The sequence below is a fragment of the Myodes glareolus genome, chromosome 19 (assembly GCF_982192425.1).
Source record: "Myodes glareolus chromosome 19, mMyoGla1.1, whole genome shotgun sequence".
Taxonomy (NCBI): Eukaryota; Metazoa; Chordata; class Mammalia; order Rodentia; family Cricetidae; genus Myodes; species Myodes glareolus.
Genome location: NC_142044.1, coordinates 65,464,182 through 65,489,159, shown reverse-complemented (window position 1 = coordinate 65,489,159; position 24,978 = coordinate 65,464,182). Strand labels below are relative to the sequence as shown.

Below are 24,978 nucleotides of genomic sequence, written 5' to 3'. Positions count from 1 at the left end.
ACCATATGGTGGCTCACAACCATCTGTAATGAGGTCTGGTGCCCTCTTCTGGCCTGCAGGCATACACACAGACAGAATATTGTATACATAATAAATATTTTAAAAAAACATTTTTAAATCTTTAAAAGATAAAATAAATTACAATTTAAAAAAAAGTAGAGGGCTGGGCGGTAGTGGTGTATGTATGCCATGCCAGCACTTGGGAGGCAGAGGCAGGCGGATCTCTGTGAGTTCCGAAGCCAGCCTGGTCTACAAGAGCTGGATCTAGGACAGGCTCCAAAACTACAGAGAAACCCTGTCTCAAAAACCGAAAAAAAAAAAAAAAAAAAAAGAAAAAAGAAAAGAAAGTGCCCTCTTGGAAGTGTACAACAGCAGAGCTGTACGCTTGATGTGTGTGTGCACGAAAGGCTTATGAGGCTGTGCTGTGTGTGAGGTCACTTGTTCACAGCGCCCATTTTCCCCAGGTGTGATGGGACACAGACAGGTGTGAGTTTGCAGCCAAACCTGGTTGACAAAGTGAGTTTCATGCAGTTCTAGACCTAAATAGTAAGACCCTGCTAGAAACAAAGTGAAATAAAACCAAAAAAACCCACGAGAAAACATTGAGGTGGATTTCCAGCAAACCATGAGAATGAATGAAAAGAGAGATTTTTATTGTTGCATGGGGAGGACTAGAAAGAACCAGACACTCTCAGACTTTGGTGGCCTTTGTCCCTCTGGTCTTTTCACATCTGGAGAACCCTGTGCCCAGTCCACAGAGGTGCTTGCATCACCCCACACCGCGTCTGTGGTCAGTTGCCCGGAGAGGTGTGTACCTAGAGCCTCCATGGTCCCCTGGCAAGTCTTGTGTGCAAGTTCCTGACTCCAAACGGGGTAGGGGAGTGCGGTGGGGAGCCCTGGCCCTGGGCTTGACAGGTAGAGAAGAGCTGACGTCATCTAAATGTGGTGCATTGACTTCTAGGGATGGCAGGACCAAGATCGAGGTGTCACCAGCCCCCAGAATGTTGTCTGTGACACAGAAAGGTAGATTGTGAGTGAGGTCACTTCTGGTGACACACATGAATCTAAAACGTGAGTTCCCCTCCCATAGCCATGCCCTGTCTCTGACCACAGCTATAGAATCAGCCCAAAAGGGCTGGCTGCTGGCTGCTCTCTCAGCTGAGGAAGGGAGAGGCCGTTGCCTTACCTGGGGCAAGGGGCAGTGCCGCCGAGCATACCACTCCTGGCAGTATAGGCTGACCTGGATGCCCTGACCCAGAAATAGCAAGGTCCACATCAGGACGTTCCAGGCTGGACCCGTGTGCCTGTCATTCATGGTGAAGTTCAGAAGCCCTAGGCCAAGAGATGGCTTGTCATTTCAGCTCCACATCCCTGTGTCTTGTCTCCTTTTGCCTCCCATGCTAGGGGCTAGGAAGTGATGTACCAGAAAGGAAATATGTGCTCCCCAGACAAGATCTTGGACCCAGCTGCAGAAACTCTTGAAGATCTCAAAGGGCTGGGGGAAGCTCAGTTTGCCTTCACTTCTTGAATCTTATGCTGTATTTCTCAGACGTATCAAGGTTTCCCCATCCCTCCACATCCTTTGACCAAATGCTTTTCTGTAGCCAAAACCTTTCCCCTAGTCCCTCTGGATATGCCTATTGTCTCCCAGGGTCACTCAGACCCGGCAGACCCCAGAAGACCTGAGGGTCTCAGGAGCAGCCAGGCCTCCGCCCACCCACAACCAGCTGCCCCCGTCTCTGGATCAGAGGTTACGCTCACCCCCGAACACAAGGAAGAGCATCAGCATGACTGGGTAGAAGAAGCCCAGGACGAAGCAGAAGATGTACTCGTGCACAATCGCAGACATCAGGAACACTCCCAGCATGGCTGCCCTACGGGACCGCTGGCCCAGAAGCTGGTGGGCAAGAAAGAATGAGAGCATTTCTCGCGGTACCTTGTCTCTCTCTCCAAAAGCCGGGAAGGAGTGGAGTTAAATGGAGAGAAGGTGGGGTTTGGGGGTCAGAGGGTCCACACTAGTCTTATTGAAGGGCATAGTTCTAATCTATTGATCCTAAGTTGTGATTTTATTGGTTTTGGGGTTTTTGTTTGTTTTTTTTTTTGTATTTTGACAGGGTTGGAGACAAAGGCCTAGGAAGGTGCTCTATTATTAAGATATGTCCCCAGCCTTATTATTAGTACTAATATTATTGTTTGTTTTTGTTTGATTGTTTTTTAAGACAGGGTCTCTCTTTATAGTTCTAACTGTCCTGGAGCTCCACATGTAGCCCAGGCTGGCCTTGAGTTCACAGAGATCCTCTTGCCTCTGCCTCCTGAGCCTCCTGAGTGCTAGGATTAAAGGCGTGCGCCACCATACCTGGCCCCAACCTTAATTTTTTGTGCATGCTTATTCATGTTTTGTGTACAAGTGCACATTGCCTGAGTGTGCAGGCCAGAGGATAATTGTTGTTACTTGGGGGCCTTTTGTGGTTTTGTTGTTGTTGTTTGTTTGTTTTTTGTTTTGTTTTTTGAGACAGGGTTTCGTTCGTCTGAAACTCAGTGGGAAGGCCAGGGTGGCCAGCCAGCCCCAGATATCTCTCCTTTTATCTGAACAATATTACTGGGGCAGAATGAAAGGAGAGGGCACCCAAAGAAGCCCATTTGCTGGGACTGTGAGAACTGAGAAGTATGAATAGCTCCTACCCGCAGTCCCAGGACTGTGAGAACTGAGAGGTGTGAATAGCTCATACCCACAGCCCCGGGACTGTGAGAACAGAGAGGTGTGAATAGCTCGTACCAACAGCCCATCTTGATACACATAGCTGTACAGCCAGTCATGGACCACCACGTTCCAGGTACGGTAGTAGTTGGAGAAGGAAGTAGAGTTCCACCAGTCCTAGGGAGGGTGTGGATTTGGGGAGGAATGGAGGTGAGATCTCAGGTCCCAGTTACTGCTGCACCCCACACCCATCCCACCTCTATCCTCTCAAAAGGGCTGGATATTGGCCAAACAGAGACAGCAACACTCTCTCCCTTCCCTCTTCCACCCACTCAGAGACAAGACCTTGACACTCCACCCACACAAGAGCAGTCAGGCCTGCTGCTGAGAGGAGCGGCATCATCCCCACACCCTGAGGCCCACGGTGCTTATTGCAGGAGAAGGTGACGCCCACCCCAGCTACCCTCTTCCCTGGGCCCTTGGTCAACCTCCCGAACCACTGCCCCCAATGGGCCCCCCGTCCAGGCCGCACCCGGTAGAACATCCTGTCTCCAAATCGCAGCATCTCAGCGAAGGCGTTGAGCCAGCAGTGCAGGAAGGCGAAGAAGATGAGGAGCAGCATGAAGATGCCTGGCGGGCAGGACAAGAGGTGCAGCCCCGCAGCCCCAGGCTCATCAGGGCCCCGGCACTTAGCAAGCATTCATTCATTCATCATTCATGCATTCCTTAATTTACACATTTGCTAATGTGATTGATATCTACCTATGACTGAAAACCAGAAATACAGGCTCACAATGTCCCTGGCCTTTGGAAATTCATAATATTGAGACAGACACCCAAAGGTTGAAAGTCATGTATGGATCAAGGTCAGGTATAATGGGAACTAATGGTCACAACAACCAGGGTTTCTCAAGAGGATACAGAACAAGGAGTGGACAGGAAAAGGAGTTTGGCTGTGAGGCGTCCTAACTACTGGGGCTGAGACAGGAGGATCGCGTGAGCCAAGGGCTAAGGGTAGCCTAAGCACATAGCAAGGCCCTATCTCAAAATAATAAAAATAAGTATATGCAATAAAATAAAACTTTGAAAAGGAAGAGTAGGAAGAGAGAAGCTTTCCAGAGAGGACCCTCTTAGCTGTGGGCCTCCAGGAAGAAATCCGATTCCATAGCTGCAAAGTAGAGAAGAGGCATTCCAAGCCTGCAACCCTAGCTGCTAGGGATAATAAGGCAAAAGGATAGAGTTTAAGGCCAGCCTGGGTAGAGGTTGTCTCAAAAACCAACATAAACATTTTAAAAAGAAAGAAAAAGAGAAAAGGCTGGAGAGATTGCTCAGCAGTTAAGAGTACTAGCTACTTTTCCAGAGGACCCAGGTTCAATTCCCAGCATCCACACAGAGGCTTGCAACCATCTTTAACTCTAGTCCCAGGGGATCCAGCATCCTCTTCTGGCCTCTGTATGCACCAGGTACACATGTGGTGCACAAACATGCATTCAGATGCAATATCCATACACATTAAAAACCGTCCCACCTGAGCAACCTAGTGAGACCCAGGCTCAAAGTAAGATTTGTAAAGAGGGTAAGGTTGGAGACCAGTGGTAAAGCCGGCATATGGGAGGCCTTAGGTTCATTCCCCAGTGTAGACAGAAGGGAGGGAGAAGGAACACAGGCAAGCAGAAAGGCAGGAAGGGCTTTTGAAGCAGAGCCATGGTGATTAATTCACAGGAGGGATTTCATCTGGGCAGCAAATCTAGGCCCAAGGGGGAAAGGGAAAAGTAGGTGGGAGCTAGGTCACCAGGCCACGTGAAGGTGGTGGGGAGCTAGGCCACCAGGCCACGTGAAGGTGGTGGGGAGCTAGGCTACCAGGCCACGTGAAGGTGGTGGCGATAAGAATGGGAGTGAGACAGACAGAGTGACCCCGTCCTGACAAGTCTTCCAGGGCAGGGCATGGCCTTTCTCTGCTGTGACGAAGCTCTTACCTGGGCCCGTGGCATGCAGGACCGAGAGCAGCAGAGCACGGGTGCTGAAGGGTTCCCGGCTCATGTTGGCAAAGACAGGGACACAGAGGCGGCACAGGATGAAACAGGCGTAGAGCACGCAGCCCAGGGCCTGCACACAGGAGGACACAGGGCTCTGTCAGGGTGCTGCCTCCTTCCCAGCCTCCCCTACTTCTAAGCCACCATGAGTCAAGAGCTGGCCATCTTCTACACCATCTTCTGACCTGAGCAAAGTTCTTGGCCACATAGTTCCACCTGATGCTGGGTGTCCTGCAGCAGCGATAGGAAAACATGGTTTTCACCCTTTGATGTCATCCACTGTTAGACCCTCAGCCTTCTCCGGGCTCCCTCCATCGCCCAGACCCGAGAGGATTCCCTGGGGTTGCGGTGGGAGAGGGGTGGGGGCCGGGGACGGGGATGCTAGGCTCCCTCCATTGCCCAGACCTGGGGTGTGGAGGACAGAACCAGGTTGGCGGCTAGGGACAGTGGACCACGGGAAGGCACAGGGCAGCAGAAGGGGCAGCCTGTTTTCTTTTTACTTCCTTCTGAACAAGTGGCCAGTGCTTGTGGAGAAGGGTACCACCCTCACTAGGCCCAGGCATGTGGGGAGGGGGCGGCAAGGTCTAACCTGGGGTATGTTTCTCTGTAGATAAGTGTAGGGCAGAAGAGGAAGTAGAGGTAGCTGGAGAAACTAGGGGCACCAGTACCCTTACCTGGGCAGGAATGAAAAGGCTGTGTTAGCATGGGGAGGGTGGACTGGGGAGGGACCCAAGGTGTGCACCCGAAGGGGTTGGACTCGCTCACATTGCAGCCTGGCTTTCTAGACCCGCAGTGGCCAGAGCTTCCTTAGGCAGCCACAGTCCATCCTCTGCTTTTACCCTGATCGCCTCTAAGAAGGCTCTCTCTCATCCCTGCCTTTTCAGATTGGGCCTGGGAACTGCAAAGCACCAGAAGGTCTGGGTAAACCGAGTGATTTTCTCAGAAGACGCCTGAGAATGCTCATGAATAGGGCCACTTGGTCCAGCTCAGGTCAGATCTGTGTCTGCCGGACAGCCGGCTTGGGGCTTGCAAAGGCAGAGTCTTGCTTCTTCTGACTCCATCCAAGCAGTCAAGAGGATCCAGTTCACAGTGGGTCAGCAGTACACCTCACCTCTGACGCAAAGGATCCCAGGGACAGTCTCTCTCAGGAAGGAGTAGCTTTTCATCAGGAACCTGACCTGTAGTGGAAGAGATCAATTTGCTCTAAGGTTCTCAGAAAAATCACTTAGCCTCTCTGTACTCAGATGCAAGCCAAGTCAAACCAGCCTGGCAGGAGCCCACATTTACCTTTTTTTTTTTTTTTTTTTTTTTTTTTTTTTTGAGACAGGGTTTCTTTGTGTAACCCTGACTATTCTGGAACTCACCAAGCTGACCTGGGCAGTGGTGGCACACCTTTAATTCCAGCACTTGGGAAGCAGAGGAAGGTGTATCTGTGAGTTCGAGGCCAGCCTGGTCTACAAGAGCTAGTTCCAGGACAGGTTCCAAAGCTACAGAGAAGTCTTGTCTCGAAAAACCAAAAATAAATAAAAATAAAATAAAAGTGTGTGCCACCATGGCCCTGCTAACATTTTCTGTTTTTTTGTCACATGGCTTTAGAGCTTAACTAGATAGACAGAGAGTGCTGTGACAGGGCTAAGGTGGACAGGGCGGTCCCCATCCCACCAACTCTCTCCAGAGTCAGTGTTACCTGCAACATCATTTGTGGACTTTCCTCAGAGTCACAGGTTTGCCAAACCCAACGCTACGTCAGTGCCCATTTTTTGGACCTGGTCCAGGAATCCCCATGCCTTCACCTGCTCAAAGACCAGCACGCAGTTTGAGGCGGGCGGAAGTTGATGCTTCACCGCCACGTGGACTGGAAGGACGCAGAGCACTGCTGCGTGGGCAGCCAGCAGAACACAGCCCAGGCCAGCCCCCAGCATCCAGGAGCTCCCAGCTAGAGGCCTGGCCCACAGCCGCAGGGTCTGGTAGGGCACTAGCAGAGTGGACAGGAACATGGGCACCCACGTCATCAGTGCCAAGGGCAGCTGTCCAAAGCTGAAGATGAGTAGGTCAAACTCCAGCATCAGCCTAGGAGAGAGGAAGGAAGACAGTAACCTGGGCAAACTGAGGGGTTTGTGTTGTGGAATATTATTTTAACTGGGCAAAGATATGTTGCATTTGTTTCTGTTGCATTTAATTATGTCAAAAAGTGTTGCTGTTTTACCTTGCTTGCCTAATAAAAGGCCGAAAGGCCAATAGCTAGGCAGGAGAAAGTATGGCGGGGCTGGCGGGCAGAGAGAATAAATAGGAGGAGAAATTTAGGCCAGAGAGAAGAAAGACGAGAGAGAAGGAGTGGATGGGGCAAGAAGCCAGGCAGATGCCAGGCAGCAGACATCGAGCACAGAAAGTAAGATATACAGGAGTTAGGAAGGTAAAAAGGCAGACAAACAGGTTAATTTAAGTTAGAAGAGCTAGTTAGAAATGTGTCTAAGCTAATAGTGAGTTTCTATGTCATGATTTGAGAGCTGGTTGGTGGCTCAAAAGAACAAACCTAGTACAGGTTTATTTTTGCTTTTTTTTCTAGACTGGTATCCCAGGCTGACTCACTTAAGCAGCTGAGGATGACCTTGAATGTCTAATCTTCTTGCTGTAGGAGTCACCAATGTCCAATTCATGCAGAGTTGGGCTAGACCCTTGATAGGCTGTGTTCTGAAAGTGTTCAAGTTTGCTCTGGTGTTGTGGGGACTCCCAGTGCCGACTGTTGCCTCAGAGACACAGTCTTGGGATAGGCTTGATCTAAGTGATCTTTGGAGCCCTAGGTCAGTGGCTCAGTATGGCAAACATGAGGCTTTGAACAGTTGAGATGAGCTTTGACTCTATTTTTTTATTATTTTTAATTCGGTTCCTCCATGCTCAGGGTTTCGCCTGGGAGGAGTGTATTGGCACTTGCTTGGCTTCTCAGTTACTTCAGAGGCAGAAGCAAGAGGATAGAAACATCCTAGCTAGGACATAGGAAGACCTTGTCTCAAAAATAAAGCAAAACAAACAACAACCAAACAGCTTTTTAAAAGAATGTTTAGGACTGGAGAGAGGGCTCAGTGGTTAAGAGCACTGACTGCTCTTCCAGATTCAATTCCCAGCACCCACAGGGTGGTTCACAACCATCTGTAGCTCCAGTTCCAGGGGATCCAATGTACACTCTCTTCTGACCTATGTCCTTTGAACATATGAATGCACTGGAAACACTCGACGGCAAACTCGAACTATTAAAAAGAAAAACCCAGGGAGGAGGGGAGGAAGTGGAAATTTTTATAAACAAACAAATAAAAAAATAAATTAATTAAAAATTATAGCTTTACAGAGTACGTCACAATAAATGGAAGCTATATCCATTAAAAAAAAAAAAGAAAGAAAAACCCAGTGCTCAGGAGGCAGAGGCGGGTGGATCTCTGTGAATCTGAGGCCAGCCTGGTCTACAGAGTGAGTTTTTGTTTGAGACATCTCTGTCTCAAACAAAAACAAAAAATAAACTACCTTCAGCCTGGCTTGACGTTTTACTGAGCTGTAATCCCTTTAATAATGCTCTTATTCTTTTTCTTTTTATTTTGTTTGTTTGTTTAGGATGACCTCTTATTATATAGCTCTTGTCTGGCCTGGAACTTTCTACGTATACCAAGCTAGCCTTGAACTCATAGAGATCCCTCTGCCTCAACCTCCTAATGCTTAAAGGGCTGCAGCTGAATCAAGGTCCTCCATTCTTTCCTGCTTACAAGCCTGTCCCTGGGACAGGTCGGCAGCACCAAAATGCAGGCCTCCCAGGGAGGGTCTTCCTCTAAGGTCTGCACTTGACAGTCCTCTCCAAGAGATGGAGGTGCTGCAAAGGTGGGGATGGCTTCACCCTCACCCATCTGGACCAGGGCTTGTACTTGATCGAAAGTCAATGGAAGTTACCTGAATTGAGGGTCACCGTGTGTGTGTGTGTGTGTGTGTGTGTGTGTGTGTGTGTGTGTGTGGCCTACCTTCCCTCATCAATGAAGTCGATGGCCAGGGTACTGATGATCAAGACACATAAACCCGCGATGAACATGTGGTAGATGGTTCGGAAATGCTGCACCTCCATCAGCTCACTGGAAGGAAGGAGCCCGAGGGTCAGGGTGGAACGTTCTTCAGCAGCCTGCGGAGGAGCTCAGGAGCGTGGGGCCCGAATCCAGAGCTCCAGCGGAGGCAGGCCTGTGACTGGGACATCTCCGCCTTGCTAACACCAGGGCAGAGCCCTCTCCAGACCCTCCCAGCAGAACACGGAAGCCCCCGTATGAGAACCGTGACATCTGTGGGACCCCCAGCCAACCCTTCTCTTATCCTTTGTCCTCCCCACAACTTACTCGAGCAGTGACTTTCGGGTGATGAAAACCTTCCGTCTCACATGGGGTAACTCCCGGGTCCTATTGAGACAGTGTTCAGAACTAGACCCCAAAGGGCGTGGGTGGAGGGCAGTGCCGTGTGGGAGGCCAGGGCTCTGAAGACCGGGTAATCAGAAGAGCAGAGGTCACACCAAGGCTGCCAAGGTGGGACCCTCAGACTCACTTGCGTGTAGTATCTGGGGCAGTAGAGGGAGGAGGTCTGTCTTCCTGTGGGTACGCTTGCACAGCCTCCCACATGGCCCGGTCCAGCAGCTCTGCCAGCTGTGCCTGTGCCTGCTCCAGAAACTGGGTCTTCACAGCCTGCAGGACAAAGCCGGGCTAGGACTCACCGTCCCTCCCGGCAGCCATTCCTTCCTTACTGTGCATTTCTGAGCTCTCTGGGCCATGCAGTGTTCAGTGCTAGGAATAGGAAGAGGTAAGAATGGCCCCAGAGCTTCCCCAACATCTCTCTGTCTTCTCAGGGCAGCCATGAAGACAAAGAACCTCAGCAGAGACTGAATGTGGTAGCATACGCCTGAAATCCAGCTACTTGGAGGCTGAGGCAGGAGGATGATAAGTTTTAGTACAGTTTGAGAAGAAAAAGAATTTCCTCAGCGGGAGGGAAGCCGAGTTGGGGCTGGCGCCTCTAACCTCACTCGAACCTCTGAACTGTAGCCATGCTAGCAGGAAGACCTCACCAGCCCAACCCTGCTCCTTGCCCAAAGACCTATGCTTTAAACAACTCCATCTTAGCCCAACTACCTCTCTCTCTCTCTATTCGAGCCAGGGTTTCTCTGTGTAGGCCTGGCTGTCCTAGAACCCATTCTGTAGACCAGGCTGGCCTTGAACTCAGAGTTCTGCCTGCTGTGCCTCCTGAGTGCTGGGGTTAAACACAGGCACTGCCACTGCCTTGCTAGCCTGATTCTTTTTAATTTACAAGATGTAAACCTATTTTTAAATTGGGGGAGGCAGGATCCAGGTTGGCATTGTCTGAACAGTGTTACCAATTTAACTGAGGCTTTAAAATATTTATACAGAAACGGGCTGGTGAGATGGCCGGAAGATAAAAGCATTTATAGTGCAAACCTTTTGACTCCCAAACCCACAGTGGAGAGAACTGAGTTCTGAAGATTTCACACACACCACCACCACCACCACCACCACCACCACCACTAATTTTAAAAGTGAGGTCTTATCTCTGATTATTGCTAAAGACTAATGAAAAATAAAAGCTAAGCAGTAACTGGTGATTTAGGCTTCAACACTGCCCTCCAGTTAATCTTAATTCTAACTGTGAGCTTGAAAACACTTTTTTTTTTTTTTGAGACAAGGTTTCTCTGTGTAGCCCTGACTGCCCTCGAACTCTTGAACTTGATCTGTAGACTAGGGTGGTCTTGACCTCTAAGTCACAGAGGTCCTCCTGCCTCTGCCTCCCGAGCGCTGGGATTGCAGCGTATGCCGTCATGGGGTTATGTGGTACACACTACCAGTGTGATACACACTACTACAACCCTGGTCCAGACCTAGCCTCTGTGATCCTCACCTCCACGTGTCGGGTCCATTGCACCAAGTCTGGGGCTCTGTGCGTCTTAACGTCTCCTAGGAGGAAGAACCAAAAAGGGCACCCAAGAGGGCAGAGTTAGGGCTCTAGTCAGAGCTGACCTTGTTCTGGAAAATGCTTTCTGTGTGCTCACTAGCCTCTCTGTTCCCAGGCAATATTTAGAGCCGTGAGTGGAGTCACTAGAAGAGGGAGTGATGTGTGCAGTGAACGAGGCCATTGGTAAGAAAGAGCCTGGTGCAGTGGCTGGAAACAGGGCCGCAGCAAACAGGGAAGTGCTCCATTCACCCTCAAAGAAGGAAAGGCCACGCTCTGAACATCTCTTTCCTCCATGCCAGTCCGAGTGGTGGGGAATAGCGCAGACACCTCTCGTTTCCCAGGCAGCAAGGGAGTTTCCAGCGGCACAGCTTCAGTCTGCTAAGCAGGACTTCTCACCTCACGTCGGTGGGGGCGGGCCGGGGGGCTCACCTTCTCCACAGACTCCCTTCTCCTGCTCTTCTCCCAGCCCTTCTCTTCTCCGCAGCTGGGACCTCGTTGACTCCATGGTGGCAGTCTGTAATGGGCAGCGGGCAGCGGCTGCCTGTCTTTTTCCTTTCCTTCTCAACCTACCTCAGAGGTTGAGCTCTTATCCACTCGGAGACCTGACAGCTCCAGAGACTAAAGTCCTTTCTAGAGGGCGGGGGTCAGAGAGGTTATCTAGCTGTACTCAGGGCCTCTCAGGTCCTGGCTCTGCTCTCTTTGTTGCGTGTCTCAGCCTCTCTACCCTCAACCACAATGGCCAGCTTCATGCTTGCTATCTCACTTTTAGGAGTGAACCTGTGCCGAAGGCTGGGAGGGGGACTTTGCCTCCTGGTGCTTATCACTTAGCAGGGCGCCTCCTGGCCCTCTTTAGGGAGGCTGAAGGTCAGGGAGGGGCCAGAAACATCTTCCTGTACCTCGTATTCAGCTCTCTGAGGGCACTTGATGGGGTCTGTACGTATGTGTGTGCAGTGATGCTTTGTTGAGGGCTGTTTGTGATGTGTGATGTTGAGGTCCTTCAAAGCCCCTGAATGTCAGTTCTTCTCTACACCTTGGGTTACCATGTAAGCAGAAAGGTCAGACTCACACTTACTCACAACTGAATAGTGCCAGGGGTTGCAATGCTTCCCTTTGCTGTCCCCTGCCTATGGAACTGCAGGAAAGTGGCCCAAGGGTCAAACGTTTTAAGCTTCTGGGGGAAAACAAAAGGGACAAAAAAGTCCCTACCTCATCAGGTGACCGCCAGCACAAATAATCTGGGTAAACCACGCGGAACCTGAACACCGGTAGAACGGAGGGCAGGTAAGCACTTTGAGACTTCCCTTTTGGCAAATTCCTGCTGGGGATTAACCATTAATCTTTCTTCTCCATCAGTCCAAAGATCAGCAATAGAAACAAAGTTGTAGTCACCATAACCTCACCAGTAGCCAGATGCTACAGCAGGCGGTGATCTCAGCCAGTCCCCACGCGGGAACCCAGGTGGGTATCTGCTGAGGCTAGAGGGTGTGAGGCTCACGTCAGTGGCAGTCTGCTGCATTGCTAGGAGGATGGAAGGACTGACGGGTCTATGAGTAATGGTAGACAGAGAGCCTGGGTCTCGAGAACTGTAAGGGATGGACACACAGACATAAACCAGAGACCCCAACACAGCTTTATTAGTGCCCCAAGTCAGCATTTTTTCCTAGCTAGATGTGTCAAGGCCAGGGGTGAGGGGAACAATGGGACAGGGCCTGAAGGCTGGTCTTGGGGCACAAAGCCCTGGGTTACTCATCACTCCACACTCAGAGGACAGCCCTGTGCTCTTGCCAGTGTCCTGGAGGCTCCCACCCTGCTTTAGCCACTGCCCCTGGCAGAGCACTGAGAGCCTCCGTGGCCATCTGGAGACCCTGGCAAGGGCCGGCCCATTGGATCCACACACCAGCAGGGACCACGGCGATTCCCCTGAGAGGAACGGCACTGGGGAGAGAAGCACAGACCAGGGTGAGGTCCAAGGTTTCCAGCAGGGGAAACATCTCAGAGTTAAGAACTTTACCAAGTAGCTAGGGACCATCCTGCTAGGCCAGAACAATAGTTTTCAAAATGTCGCTCCCAAATCAGCTGCACCTGCATCACTTTTGGGTTAGAAATGGGTGTTCTCAGCCGAGAGGGCTGAGTCAGAAAGTGCGGCCTGGACTTCAACAGCTCATATGCCTCCAGAGGGTTCCCAGGGCGCTCGCTTGGCAGCCATGGCAAGGCCTCTGTCTAGAGGCTACTTTAGGTCTTCTACTGAAATAGTTGACCTTTGAGGTTTTTTGTTTTTCTTTCAAATCATACTTCTTTTAATTTTACTATTTATTTTGAGACAGAGGCTCAGTAAGTTTGTAGGCCAGGCAGGCCTTGAAGTTACAAGCTTCCTGACTCTTTTCATGTCTATGTGGGTCTTCAAGTTGGAAGATCCCAAAAGGCAGGGAAAATAGCTTATGTGGATGTCCTGGTTTGTTGTCTGTTTTTGAAACAGGAACTGCTCCTAACCTTTCATCATGTATCAGCACACCAAAGCATCCTTTCTGTATCTTTGTTTGCCACTTGGTAAGTACCCTTTTCACTTCCTGCCAGGGACCTCGCACAGAGGAGAGAAGGTCTCTTTACCTGCTGCTTTCTGTAGAAGCCTCTGAGGTCACAATTTGGCACATAGAGCCCGTGTGACCCCCCTCGGAAGACCTCAGTCTGGAGGTTCTGCAGTATGGAATCCAAGTGTCTGCGGCAAGGACCCTGGAGAGGAACAGGGGTGGGTGGGGACTGTGCTCAGAATTCCAAGAACCTGCCTGGTCCAGACTTCCTTAAGTCCAGTGGAAATCTCCAGCCTTCTGCCTCCCTACCAACCCTACACGCACCATCTCAGTGTCTTGAACAACCCCTGGATTGGGCCTTATAGGGGTGGTGGAGGTCCCTGGATTCTTCTGCCGGTCTCTGTGGATTGTGTCACGTTGGCGGGAAGCACCTCCATGGGGTTTCCTCTCCTTTATAGTCTCCTCTGTGGCCACAGGAAGAATGGGAGAAAAAATTAGAAGTCGGTCAAGGCCAAAGACTAGCTCTGCAGTAGCCTTGGTCCATCTCTGCTGGTTAATGTGAGAGCAGCTGTTGGCTTTATGAACTAAAAGTAGCCAGCTTTTCTCCTAGTCTTATCCTGGCTGCTCTTTCTTCCTCTAACAAATAGTTATACTGTGGGTATGGTGTTGTGGAAGTTATTTTAAGGAGTTACTTTTTTTAATGCTGCATTTGTTTAATTCTGTGAAGCTGTGATACTTTGCCTGTCTAGAACATCTGATGTTCTAGTAAAGACCTGAGCAGCCAATAGCGAGGCAGGAGAAAGGATAGGCGGGGCTGGTAGGCAGAGAGAATGGATAGAAGGGGAAAACTGGGAGAAGGGGTTCTGGAGAAGTAGAAGCCCGAGAAGGAGGAGGACATCAGGGCCAGCCACCCAGCTACACAGCAGTCCACAGAGGAAGAATAAGATTTAAGGAAGTAAGAGAAAGGGAAAAGCCCAGAGACAAAAAGTAGACGGGAATAATATAACTTTAAGGAAAGCTGGCAAGAAACAAGCCAAACTAAGGCCATATGATTACAACTAAGAATAAGCCTCCACGTGTGATTCATTTGGGAGCTGGGTGGCCGGCCCTCCAAAAGTCCAAAGAGCTCAACATCATATTACTACTAGAGCATGGTGTGTATACCTATAATCCCAGCCCTTGGGAGGCTTAGGCAAGAGGATTGCCACAAGATCAAGGCCAGTCTGGTCTACTCAACAGGGGCTGAAGAGACTGTTCAGCAGTTAAGAGCACTGGCTGCTCTTCCAGAGGACCAGAGTCCGATTCCCAGCATCCTCATGGTGTCACCCCACTTTTGGGGCCCATGTGATACACAGAAACAGATGCAGGCAGAACACCCACACATGCAAAATAAAAATAAAATCCTACAGATAATATTTCCCAGAGGCAACTGCTCCCCCCCCCCCCCGCCCCAGGCCCCACAGGGATTCTCTGTGTAGGCTTGCTTGGCTGTCCTGGAACTAGCTCTGTAGTCCAGGCTGGCCTTGAACTCACAGAGATCCACCAGTCTCTGCCTCCTGAGTGCTTGGATTAAAGGCATAGGCTACCACCGCCTGGCCCTCCAGAGCCATTTTAAGTCTTATAAGGGAGAGCATTTTGGAAAGCAAAAGCTCAGAGCTAACACAAGCACTGTTGGTTATTTCCATTTAGGCTTTCTGTGAAAAGACTTGCTTATTCCACTGCAGGCCAGAAGAGGGCACACCAAGCCAGGGAGATGGAGAGAAGACATATGTGTGTGTGTGTGTGTGTGTGTGTGTGTGTGTGTGTGTCCCTGTTGTGACCCCTCCAGTGACTCAGCCCACCCTCCCAGGCTGAGATATAGTTACTTTGAGGACCTTTTCACCTCTAGGTAAAAGAGCATCTGGATTCAATCCCTAACCAGGATGCATTGAAGATGGCAAAGGGGCAGGAAATAAGAGGCTTCCCAACTTCAGGTTGCATCTGGTCCTAGAGAGTTTCTGGGTGCTCTCGGGAGAGCTTAGGACTGGGAAGGGGTGACAGAAGTAAGTCAGGGCTAGGAAAAGGCTGGGGAAAAACGACAGCGTACCAAAGATAAACTCTCATACTTTTTCTTTTCTCCACTCCCTCTGCAGTCTTCTCAGCCATCATTCCCTGGGAACCATGTCTTCCTCAGACCTTGTTTGTGCATTTAGTGCCAAACTGTGGTGATGCTTCAGATTGCCTTTTTCAACTGAAACACACCTTCTGAGAGGAGCCCTAGAAGCCTGGGCTCTGACACTAAAGAATGGAACTCCAACACCCACACATATGTGAGTGTGAGTGTGTGTGTGTGTGTGTGTGTGTGTGAGAGAGAGAGAGAGAGAGAGAGAGAGAGAAGAGAAGAGAAGAGAAGAGAAGAGAAGAGAAGAGAAGAGAATGTGTCCACATTGAGATAGGGTCCCATGTAGTTTAGGCTGCCTGATACCATGTAGCCAAAGACGATGCTGAATTGACTTTCCTGCCTCCACCTCCTAGGTGCCCGAATTACACGCATGCAATCCCAGTGATCTGAATTCATTTATCATCCCTTTCTATGGAAAACCCAAAGACTCTTCCTACCTTCCAGCTTTCAGTTGCCTCCTCACCCCCATCTTTCGAGTGCTGACTCACTCTGGTCCCACCCGCCCAATGGCTCAGTCTCTTGGGCTCATCCCTGGGGTAGGGTGGGGCAGAGAGGGCATTCAGTTCTGACCAGGTTTAAATAATAAGGCTGATTTGGCAGATTTCTTCTTTCCCACCTCTTTGGCTCTCTCCAGGCCCTCCAGGGTCTGTCCACTCTCCCCAGTCTAGCCTGATACTACTCAGTATCTTTTCTTCTAGACATCAGGAATCAGGTACTTCCTACACTGGCACTGAACGAGGGTCAGGAGACATTTGCCAGTGTGTGGAACTGGAATCTGAGGTTCCCTTTCCTCCTCCTCCATATGGAATCTAGGTCCTGTCTCCAGCGTGGGCCACTAGAGTGGTGGAGATGAGCCTGCGGGGAACAAAAGATAACTAAAACCGAAACTCTCCAGCCTCCTCCTACAAATGCTCCTTTCCCTCAGGAGAAAAGAAATAGGGGAAAGGGAGAATGGGGAGTCGGGTTGTCTCCCTCATTCTCAGGTGTCCCTTGCCACACGCAGCCTAATAGTTGTTCCCTGATCTTTCCGCTTCATGGTCCACTCAAGGCCTGGGAGTAATCAGTGGACCGGTCCCACAGGTTTGAAGTTGCCCACCTGCATCGATCCAGATTCCTGCCAGGAGAGACTAACGTCTGTCCCAAGTGGGCGGGTGGAAGGTGGAGTGGGACTTGAACTCACCCGACGGCCCCCTGGAGCGTTGACAGCGGCCCTGGCCCATCAGCAGGGCCCGCAAAGGTGTCTCTTCGTTTTCTCGCGGTTGGCACTGCAGTCCTGGGGCGCACTTAGGGATGTAGACCCCGCACGATTGCCCTTCTCTCCGGAGGCAACCCCCGGCTTCTGCACAGCCCTCTGCATGCGACCCTGCGTCTTCCTCCTCCACGCAGCCCCCGCGACAGTTGGTCTGCACCCCCGGCCCGCAGCCGAGACACCGCGTTAAGGCGGACCCTGAGCCCGCAGCGAGTAACAGGGTTAGCAACAACAGCAGCGGTAGAAGCGGCAGCCTGTCCCGAGTCATGGTCAGCGTTTTTTGCCCAGTGCACTCCTGCCAGAGTGTAATGTGGCTGCTGCGGGGGCCGTTGCTCCGCTGCTTTAAGAAGCGGCCCTTAAAAACCCCGCCCTTGGAAGCCAGGTGAAGCGGGAGGGAAAGAGGGCAGGGTCTCATTCCCTAAACTGGGTGGACTGGAGGGCCACCCACCTGGGTCCATCCGGCTTTCCCCTCAGCTGCTGTTTACTTCCCAAATTGTTCTGATTTTTTTTTTCTTGCTTTGTTCCTGGGAATCTCGCCCGGAATTTGGGAGCTGTTCATCTGGCTGAAGGGGCTGTGGGATAGGGAGGAGTGAAGAGAAGGACAGTGAACCCTGAAATCCAGTTAGCATGCCTGTTTGCACAGGAAGATGAAGGACCGATAGAAACCCCTCCAGAATGGAAGGCGGAGAGCTAAATGTGAACCGAAAAGGAATCATGGTGGGGGGGATAGACGCTAGAAGAGACCTAATTGGCCTCTGGGCAGAAGCTCCTACCAAGGTCAAGAAGCAGACCCAGGGAGAAAGGAACAAAGTCTCCTGGCCTGTGTCTGTGGAAAAAAAAAAAAAAAAAAAACCCAGAGACTCCACCCCTAGTGTTTTGGGAAGATAAAAAGGCTGAGGAGCAACAGGGAAATGAGGAAAGGGTTATGAGGAATGCAGTGGCAGGAAAGGGGACACTGAACTCCTGGAGGGTGTGGGTGAAAGCAGCGGACCATAGTCTAGATGTGTTTAGGGACAGTCGTCTGGCCACAGACCAGTCACCCCCTCTCTGTCCTCCAGGTTAGCTTGTCCCTCTGTTACTCTCCTTTCCTTAAGCTTTCTCCTTTCTCTGGTGGGTTCCGTGCCCACAGAGTGGGGTAGGGACTGACCTGAGAATTCAGTCAGTCCCTCTATGCTCATTTGCCTGGCCGTCACCAGTGGGCCCATCCACAGGCAGTGCCTATTCATCCCTGGGCATAGTTCCACCCTAGGTATGGGTGAGCCAGTCCCCAGTACTCCCGGAAAGTCTCAAGGAAGAAGAGGGATTGCTCCATTCACACACACACACTCGCGCGCACACACACTCACACATGCACACACACGTACACACAGACACACACACACACCAACACAGTTCTGAGTTATGCAACAACAATCTCATTCTTTCCTAAAACAAGGGCTCTGGACAGTGACTAAGTTTAAATGTTGGGCCCCCAAGCAAGAACATTAGCAAGGACTTCCTGAGCTTTTTAAGCAAATACAAAATAAAAAGAACCACCCCTGGCTACTCTGAGATTTTAAGACTAGCAGCGTTTTTTTGGAAATTGATGATTTCCCGTTGCCATGAGATACGGATACAGATTGAACCGACAGGAAAAAGTGACAGCTGTCTTCCACCAAGGTCCTGGAGCCTGATTTCTGTGTTCTGACCCCGAGAGTAGAGAGTGTGGTTCCTATCCAAACTTTTATCCCTGTTATTTATTTACTTCTTCCACTGCAAATGCTTCTGGCTAGGGCCTCTCTTAATGGACTCATGTTTCCTGCTTCTGAATGTGATGAAAAAGTCTATGGGGGCCGGGCGGTGGTGGCGCACGCCTTTAATCCCAGCACTCGGGAGGCAGAGGCAGGCGGATCTCTGTGAGTTCGAGGCCAGCCTGGTCTACAAGAGTTAGTTCCAGGACAGGCACCAAAAACTACAGAGAAACCCTGTCTCAAAAAATCAAAAAAAAAAAAAAAAGTCTATGGAAGGCTGGGAGGGAGGACGATGGCTCCTTCCTGGGGTCTCAGTGAGTCTTTTGAAGGACCTCGCATTCCACTAATGCCTAGCACCCACCACTGTGTCCTGTCCCTCCCCAATTTCCCTCCCTGTGGTTCTTTGCTCCCAGGGCTTTCTTGGTCCCTCTCTGCACCGCTGCACAATGCAGGAACTCACTTATCTCAGCAGGAACGTCCCCTCTCTTCATCCTTCCAGTGTGTGTGTCCAGAGATGCAGGCCCCTTCCTGCCTGGGTACAAGTCTCCCTGAAGATGGAAGTCCTTGAATTCTGCTAGTTCTCCTTTTGGGATGCTATCTGCCTTAGCACCCAGAGAAGACACATAGAGAACACGGTGTGGAGTCTGCATGAGAATCTTTGCAGAGAAGCTGGTACCAGGGCTGACCTAGATAATTAGCCTTGGCCTATGACGTAGGTTTGTCCATACACTTGGTAGGGACTCCTGTCACACACCACACATTTCTCATTACTGAAGTGCCAATCTCACACGCCCATGCATCCTCAGGCTCTGACGTCCTTTGGATAACACGGGGTAGAGGGAAAGGACTGCCTGAACTGTTTTCAGCTTTAAGTTTGACAAGAAGGCTGCATAGCTGGGCTAGGAAGCCTCAGAAGTTCAGGGAGAGAACATAGTTCTGACTGGAGCAGGCCTGTTGGGATAGCCGTAGCTGACGTCCAGCCTGTTCCCCACATCTGTCCTGCTGACATGCTGTCCTGGTTAAGTAATGGGCTCTTCTCAAAAGCCCTGGGGGTGCTCCACATGCATCTCCTCACCACAGAGCTCATTCTCACTCAGCATCTTAACCCTGAGGGTGGCTCTGGGAACGCCAGTTCAGCCAGCCAGCTCTGTCGGCTTCTCATCTTGTGTTTGAATTGAGATAAAGAGAAGTTAAGGGAGGCAGAATTGGTTTTTCTTTTCTTTTCTTTTCTTTTCTTTTTTTCTCCAGAGAACATGTTTCTCTGTAGTTTTGGAGCCTTTCCTAGAACTAGCTCTTGTAGACCAGGTTGGCCTCAAACTCACAGAGATCTGTCTGCCTCTGCCTCCCGAGTGCTGGGATTAAAGGCATGCGCCACCATGCAGGCAGAACAGGCCTTTTTAATATGTCATTGGCTCTTGAATAATGATGTGCAGAGTTTTTATTAATTATGAAAGCTTGAACTTAGCTTAGGCTTATTCCCAGCTAGCTCTTAAAACTTAAATTAACTTGTTTATATTTATCTGAGTTTTGCCACATGGCTCGTTGTCTCTCTCTTCACAACTGTATGACTTCCTCCACATCTGGCTGGTGAATCTCTGTGCCTCAGATTCGAGTTCCTGTCTCTTCCTGGAAGTCCCATTTATCCTCCCCTGCCTAGCTATTGGCCATTCGGCTCTTTATTAAACTGATGAGAAGGAGCCTTAGGCAGGTGAGGAAAGAGATACACATCGTCACACTGTATAAAAAGATCATCTCCACAAGGGCTGGGAGGGATGGTAGGGAGCACAGGCCAAGAATCCAAGGGAGAGGGCAGAAAGGTGGAGGAGCAGGGAAGTGCATGTGTGTATATGTGTCTACTTACGTGTTCTGGATTCCCAGTGCCTTGAGGACACCAGAGAGAGGAGAGCTGAGAATGGAGCAGAGTCATGCTCGGGGAGTTGGGAGTGATCAGTGAACAAAAAGTAGCATGTGGGGATCTGTAAATTGCTTTGTGTAGTTAAATGAATAAAAACAGATGTAGTTATTTTTTTTAGATGAAATTATTAAATAAATCTACAAAACACCTGCTTACATGACTATAACTGAAAGATGTGGACACAATGGAGATTTGTGCTCCCAAGGAATTTAGTGTTGCCATTTGTTGATCCGTTGCATACTTAAAAACAAACTAATTGATTTAATTGATTAATATGCTACACATAGGGGGCTGGAGAGATGGCTCAGTGGTTAAGAGCATTGCCTGCTCTTCCAAAGGTCCTGAGTTCAATTCCCGGCAACCACATGGTGGTTCACAACCATCTGTAATGAGGTCCTGGTGCCCTCTTCTGGCCTGCAGACATACACACAGACAGAATATTGTATACATAATAAATAAATAAATATTAAAAAAAAATATGCTACACATATTAATGGAGTACCATGTGAGATTTATTACATGTACACACTGTGTTAATTGGTTAAAGTTATCACTTCAAACATTTATCACTTCTTTAGGACATAGGCATTTGCAATCATTTCTTTTAGCTTGTGGAGATGCAGGACATCAGCTATACCATCAACAATGATAAACAGCTGAAAAACTCAGCTCTTGGTGCTGGGGATGCAGCTTTGTAGAAAAGCACTCGCCAAACATGTATGAGACCCTGGGTTTGAGCCCAGGACTGAAAAATCATCTGTCTGGAAAGTCAGGATATTCTGGATAGAATGTAAAAAGAGACAAATGACTCTGTGCTCTACATTTCTGACACAAGCACACTGCAGGAGTGCAGGAAACGTGAGACTGGAAGCTGTCAGGCAGGATGCTCTTTTTTATGGAAACACTGCTCTAGTTGGTAAATATTTCTGTCATCTGGATATGGGTTTGCTGTTTTGTTTTTTGCTTTCTGGAGACAGGGTTTCTCTATGTAGCCCTAGGCTGTTCTGGGATTCACTTTGTAGACCAGGCTGACCTCAGACTCACAGAGATCCACCTGCCTCTGCATCCCAAGTACTGGAATTAAAGGTGTGCACCATCATGCCCTACTCTTGGGTTACATTTATTTAGTTATTTTGTGTGTATGTGTGAGGGCTTGCATATGTGTTTGTGACCATGCACATGGCCGGTGCCCCTGGAAGCTAGAGGAGGGCATCAGATCCCCTGAGACTGGAGTTACAGATGGCTGTGAGCTGCCATTTGGGTACTGAGAATTCAATCTGGACCCTCAGGAAAAGCAGTCAGTGTTCTTAACTACTTGGTTAGCTCTGGGTTAACTTTTTAAAAAAGTGTTTTGCATGCCTTACATGTTGTTATGGTTTGAATGTGAAGTGTCTCCCACAGGCTCGTCTGTTCCAGGATTTTTCTTTTGGGCTGCCAAACCATTCATTACACAGAGACTTATTAATTTTGAATTCTCAACCTAGCTTAGACACATTTCTGGCTAGTTCTTTTAATGTAAATTAACCTGCTTCTCTTTATCTACCTTTTGCCTGGGGTTTAGTACCTTTCTTACTTCTGTATATTTTACTTTCACTGCTTCTCTAGGTCTGGCTGGCATCTGCCCGGCTTCCTGCCCCAGATGCCTCCTTTGTTCTCATCTCCTTCTCCTCTCTTTCTTCCCTTTTCGAGCCCAGATTTCTCCTCCTATTTATTCTCTCTGCCTGCCAGCCCTGCTTTCTCTTCCTAGCTATTGGCCATAGCTCTATATTAGACCCATCAGGTGCCTTAGGCAGGCAAGGTGAAAGATTAATATTTACATAGTTAAACCTATGAATTATTGAATCTACTCTGAAAAGAAAAAAAGGAGGGTACAGATATAAGATAAAAATGTAGATTATTGAATCTACTTTAAAGAGCAACTACTAGTTTTAAATGTTTTACACTGGACTGGACTTTTGTGTATTGTATACAAATTTTGTATATAGATACAAATTTAAGATTAATTTTGTTAAAACATAGTGTACATACATTTCTAACCTTGTTCTAGGTACTGTACCTATACAGCTCATTTAACAATGTAATGCAAATTTCTATCCCTTGAAAGTTAGTATTACCAACTGTTTAGGAAAATAAGAAAATGCAGGTTAGTAATTAGTCACCTCTTACATTTAAACTTGTAGTCACATTAGGTATGTTTTCAAAGTCAAACAGGTATATTTTAAATCGGTCATCTTCATCTTCAAACTTAAAATCTACAGAACATGGCATTTAGATTTTTTGTTGTTGTTGTTGTTTTGGTTTTTTGAGACAGGGTTTCGCTGTAGCTTTGGAGCCTGTCCTGGAACTTGCTCTGTAGACCAAGCTGGCCTCACAGAGATCCTCCTGCCTCTGCCTCCCAAGTGCTGGGATTTACCACCACCGCCCAATTTAGCATTTAGATGTTTTAATAACATCAGTTTTTTTTTTAAATGACTATGAGACATGTCTACTTCTGGCAGCACCAATCTACTTCAGAGAAGATAATGGGCATTGAAGAAACTCCACATGAAGTTTTCTTTCTTTGTGGCAAAAGTAAGCCACTGGGTAAGAAAATGCCCTTGCCTCAACTGCTCACAGTGTGCTGTCCTAATGGGACAAGTGGGACACAAAGGAGAGTGACTTCCAAACCTTGCCCACACAAGGTGGGACAGTCCTTCAAAAACCCTGCTTCATAGAAACGTCTGTCAGGCATTCTAGGATGTGGGCTCAAAGTGGATGCCCCAATGTTGCAGAGGAACTTTGAATGACTGTCCAGGCAGTCAGCTGTTTTTATCATTTCTCACAAATTTTGGAAGTTGCTTGTTCATACTTTCTGCTTATTCAGTTAAAATTATTTCCTTCTTGGGTCTCTGAGGGAGTTGAAGACTAGATAGTTATAGTTGTAGTTTTCCTTGTTTACCAGATGCAGAAAGCAAGTTATGATAGAAAACAAATTAAGTACAAGATTTTGGACTCAGTAAGATAAGATAAATAATGGAGTACTTTCTCTGAATTTGTCAAATGCAAATGGACTAGACATTGTTGATCCTTTTATTGACTGTATATATTATGTTGTATAATATATAACATATTATATATTATATAATGTTGTATATTATATCATATATAATGCTGTGTGATATATAATTATATAATATAATGCATATATATAATATATTATATAACATATTATATTATATTGAACTTAATATATATATAGTTTTTCTTATATTAGTTCTAACCTTTTTTATTTTAGACAAAAAAGGGGAAATGTATTAATATATTTTATTTGTATTTTAATAAATAAAGCTTGCTTGAAGGTCAGTGCAAAACAGTCACACTAGTCAAGTCAAGCACATGCGTTGAATCTCAGCAGCCACACTAGTTGGCCACAGAGGCTGGGTGGTGGTAGTGGTGCACACCTTTAATTCCAGCACTAGAGAGGAATATAAGGTGGGATGAGACAGTAACTCATTTTTTTTAAGTCTGAAGATTTCAAAGAAGAGCTCTCTAGTGGCTGGCTGCTTTTGCTTTTCTGATCTTCAGGTTGAGTTCCAATATCTGTCTCTGAGTTTTTATTATTCATGCTAGAGGGATTATTCTGAGCTCTGAGGAAGAGGAAACACAATGACACACACACACTGATCTGAATAAATGAGGTGCTAGGTCTGGTAAGATGACTCAGAGGGGAAAGGTGTTTGTTGCTAAACCTGAAGACCTCAGTTCAACCCCTGTCCCCACCTGGTGGAAGGAAAGAACCAAATCCTGCAGGTTGTCCTCTGAGCTACACACATCGGCCATGCCAGGTATGCACCCCCACCCACGTCCAATAAACAAATAAGTAAGTGTGCATTTCACTACACCTGACTTTTAAAAACTACATAAGTAAACTAAGTGCTGCAGAAGAGGGTATTGGGATTAGGCTGTGCTTGCCTTTAAGTTATTCTATATTGTGTAAAGCAGTGGCTTCAGGCTTTGTCTGCCTTGGCTCTAGTCTGAGTGTGAAGGAAGATGGCTCTACACACACACACACACACACACACACACACACACACACACACCATTAGCACCCCTCATGAGACCTAGCTTGATGATTTATTCCTCAGTGAAAAGTTGCACTGGAGAGAGAGATGGCTCAGTGGTTAAGAGCACTGACTGCTCTTCTAGAGGACCAAGGTTCAATTCCTAGAATCCACACGGCAGCTCACAACTGTCTGTGACTCTCACGTATGGTGCACGGATATATACGCAGGCAAGGCACATAAGATAAATGACTTTTAAAAAAATGAAAAGTCCCACCGTCTAAATGTATCCAAGTATAATAGATGGAGAACATATGTTCAGTAGGTGTATCAAAAAGCTGAACTTATCAAATATACTCAGACCTAGAAAGGTGCAATACCCTCAGCTGGACCCCATAATGAGGAGGACATTTAACACTGTGATGACAAGGTCCCCACCCCACTGACCACCCTGTGTCTGTGCCTGTCCCCGGGGCTTCAGTTCTCTCAGCTGTAGCTGTCTTCCAGGCTGCATCCCTTGCAGCCCTTTAGCTGGGTCTGTCCTCTGGCTGCGGGGTAACTTTTCAGTAAGCTATTAGCTCTCTCTGTCCCTAGCAAGGCCTCTGAACTTTTGAATTATGCTGTGGCTTCTTTAACCCTTTTGTC

At 48.5% G+C, this 24,978-nt stretch overlaps 2 protein-coding genes and 1 long non-coding RNA gene across 3 annotated transcripts; 1 reads left to right on the top strand and 2 right to left on the bottom strand.

The window, feature by feature from the left end:
- Positions 1 to 632: 632 nt before the first annotated feature.
- Soat2 (sterol O-acyltransferase 2) lies at positions 633 to 12,252 on the bottom strand. The gene is made up of 16 exons (XM_048449613.3): positions 12,111 to 12,252; positions 11,140 to 12,025; positions 10,657 to 10,712; positions 9,298 to 9,434; positions 9,096 to 9,155; positions 8,733 to 8,840; positions 6,525 to 6,801; positions 5,843 to 5,909; positions 5,321 to 5,405; positions 4,917 to 4,962; positions 4,675 to 4,804; positions 3,231 to 3,328; positions 2,777 to 2,875; positions 1,762 to 1,897; positions 1,187 to 1,332; positions 633 to 1,008 (listed from the first exon to the last, which is right to left on the bottom strand). Exons 2-16 carry the CDS (start codon positions 11,213 to 11,215, stop codon positions 958 to 960), a joined length of 1,572 nt encoding a protein of 523 aa, XP_048305570.3. The 5' UTR covers positions 11,216 to 12,025; positions 12,111 to 12,252; the 3' UTR covers positions 633 to 957.
- LOC146890996 (uncharacterized) lies at positions 12,060 to 15,780 on the top strand. Its single transcript, XR_014997926.2, has 3 exons — positions 12,060 to 12,168; positions 13,187 to 13,257; positions 15,371 to 15,780. It is a non-coding gene; the product is annotated as an uncharacterized LOC146890996 (long non-coding RNA).
- On the bottom strand, positions 12,318 to 17,192 carry Igfbp6 (insulin like growth factor binding protein 6). Its single transcript, XM_048449618.3, has 4 exons — positions 16,580 to 17,192; positions 13,563 to 13,702; positions 13,318 to 13,440; positions 12,318 to 12,645 (listed from the first exon to the last, which is right to left on the bottom strand). Exons 1-4 carry the CDS (start codon positions 17,061 to 17,063, stop codon positions 12,523 to 12,525), a joined length of 870 nt encoding a protein of 289 aa, XP_048305575.3. The 5' UTR covers positions 17,064 to 17,192; the 3' UTR covers positions 12,318 to 12,522.
- Between the last annotated feature and the right edge of the window lie 7,786 nt (positions 17,193 to 24,978).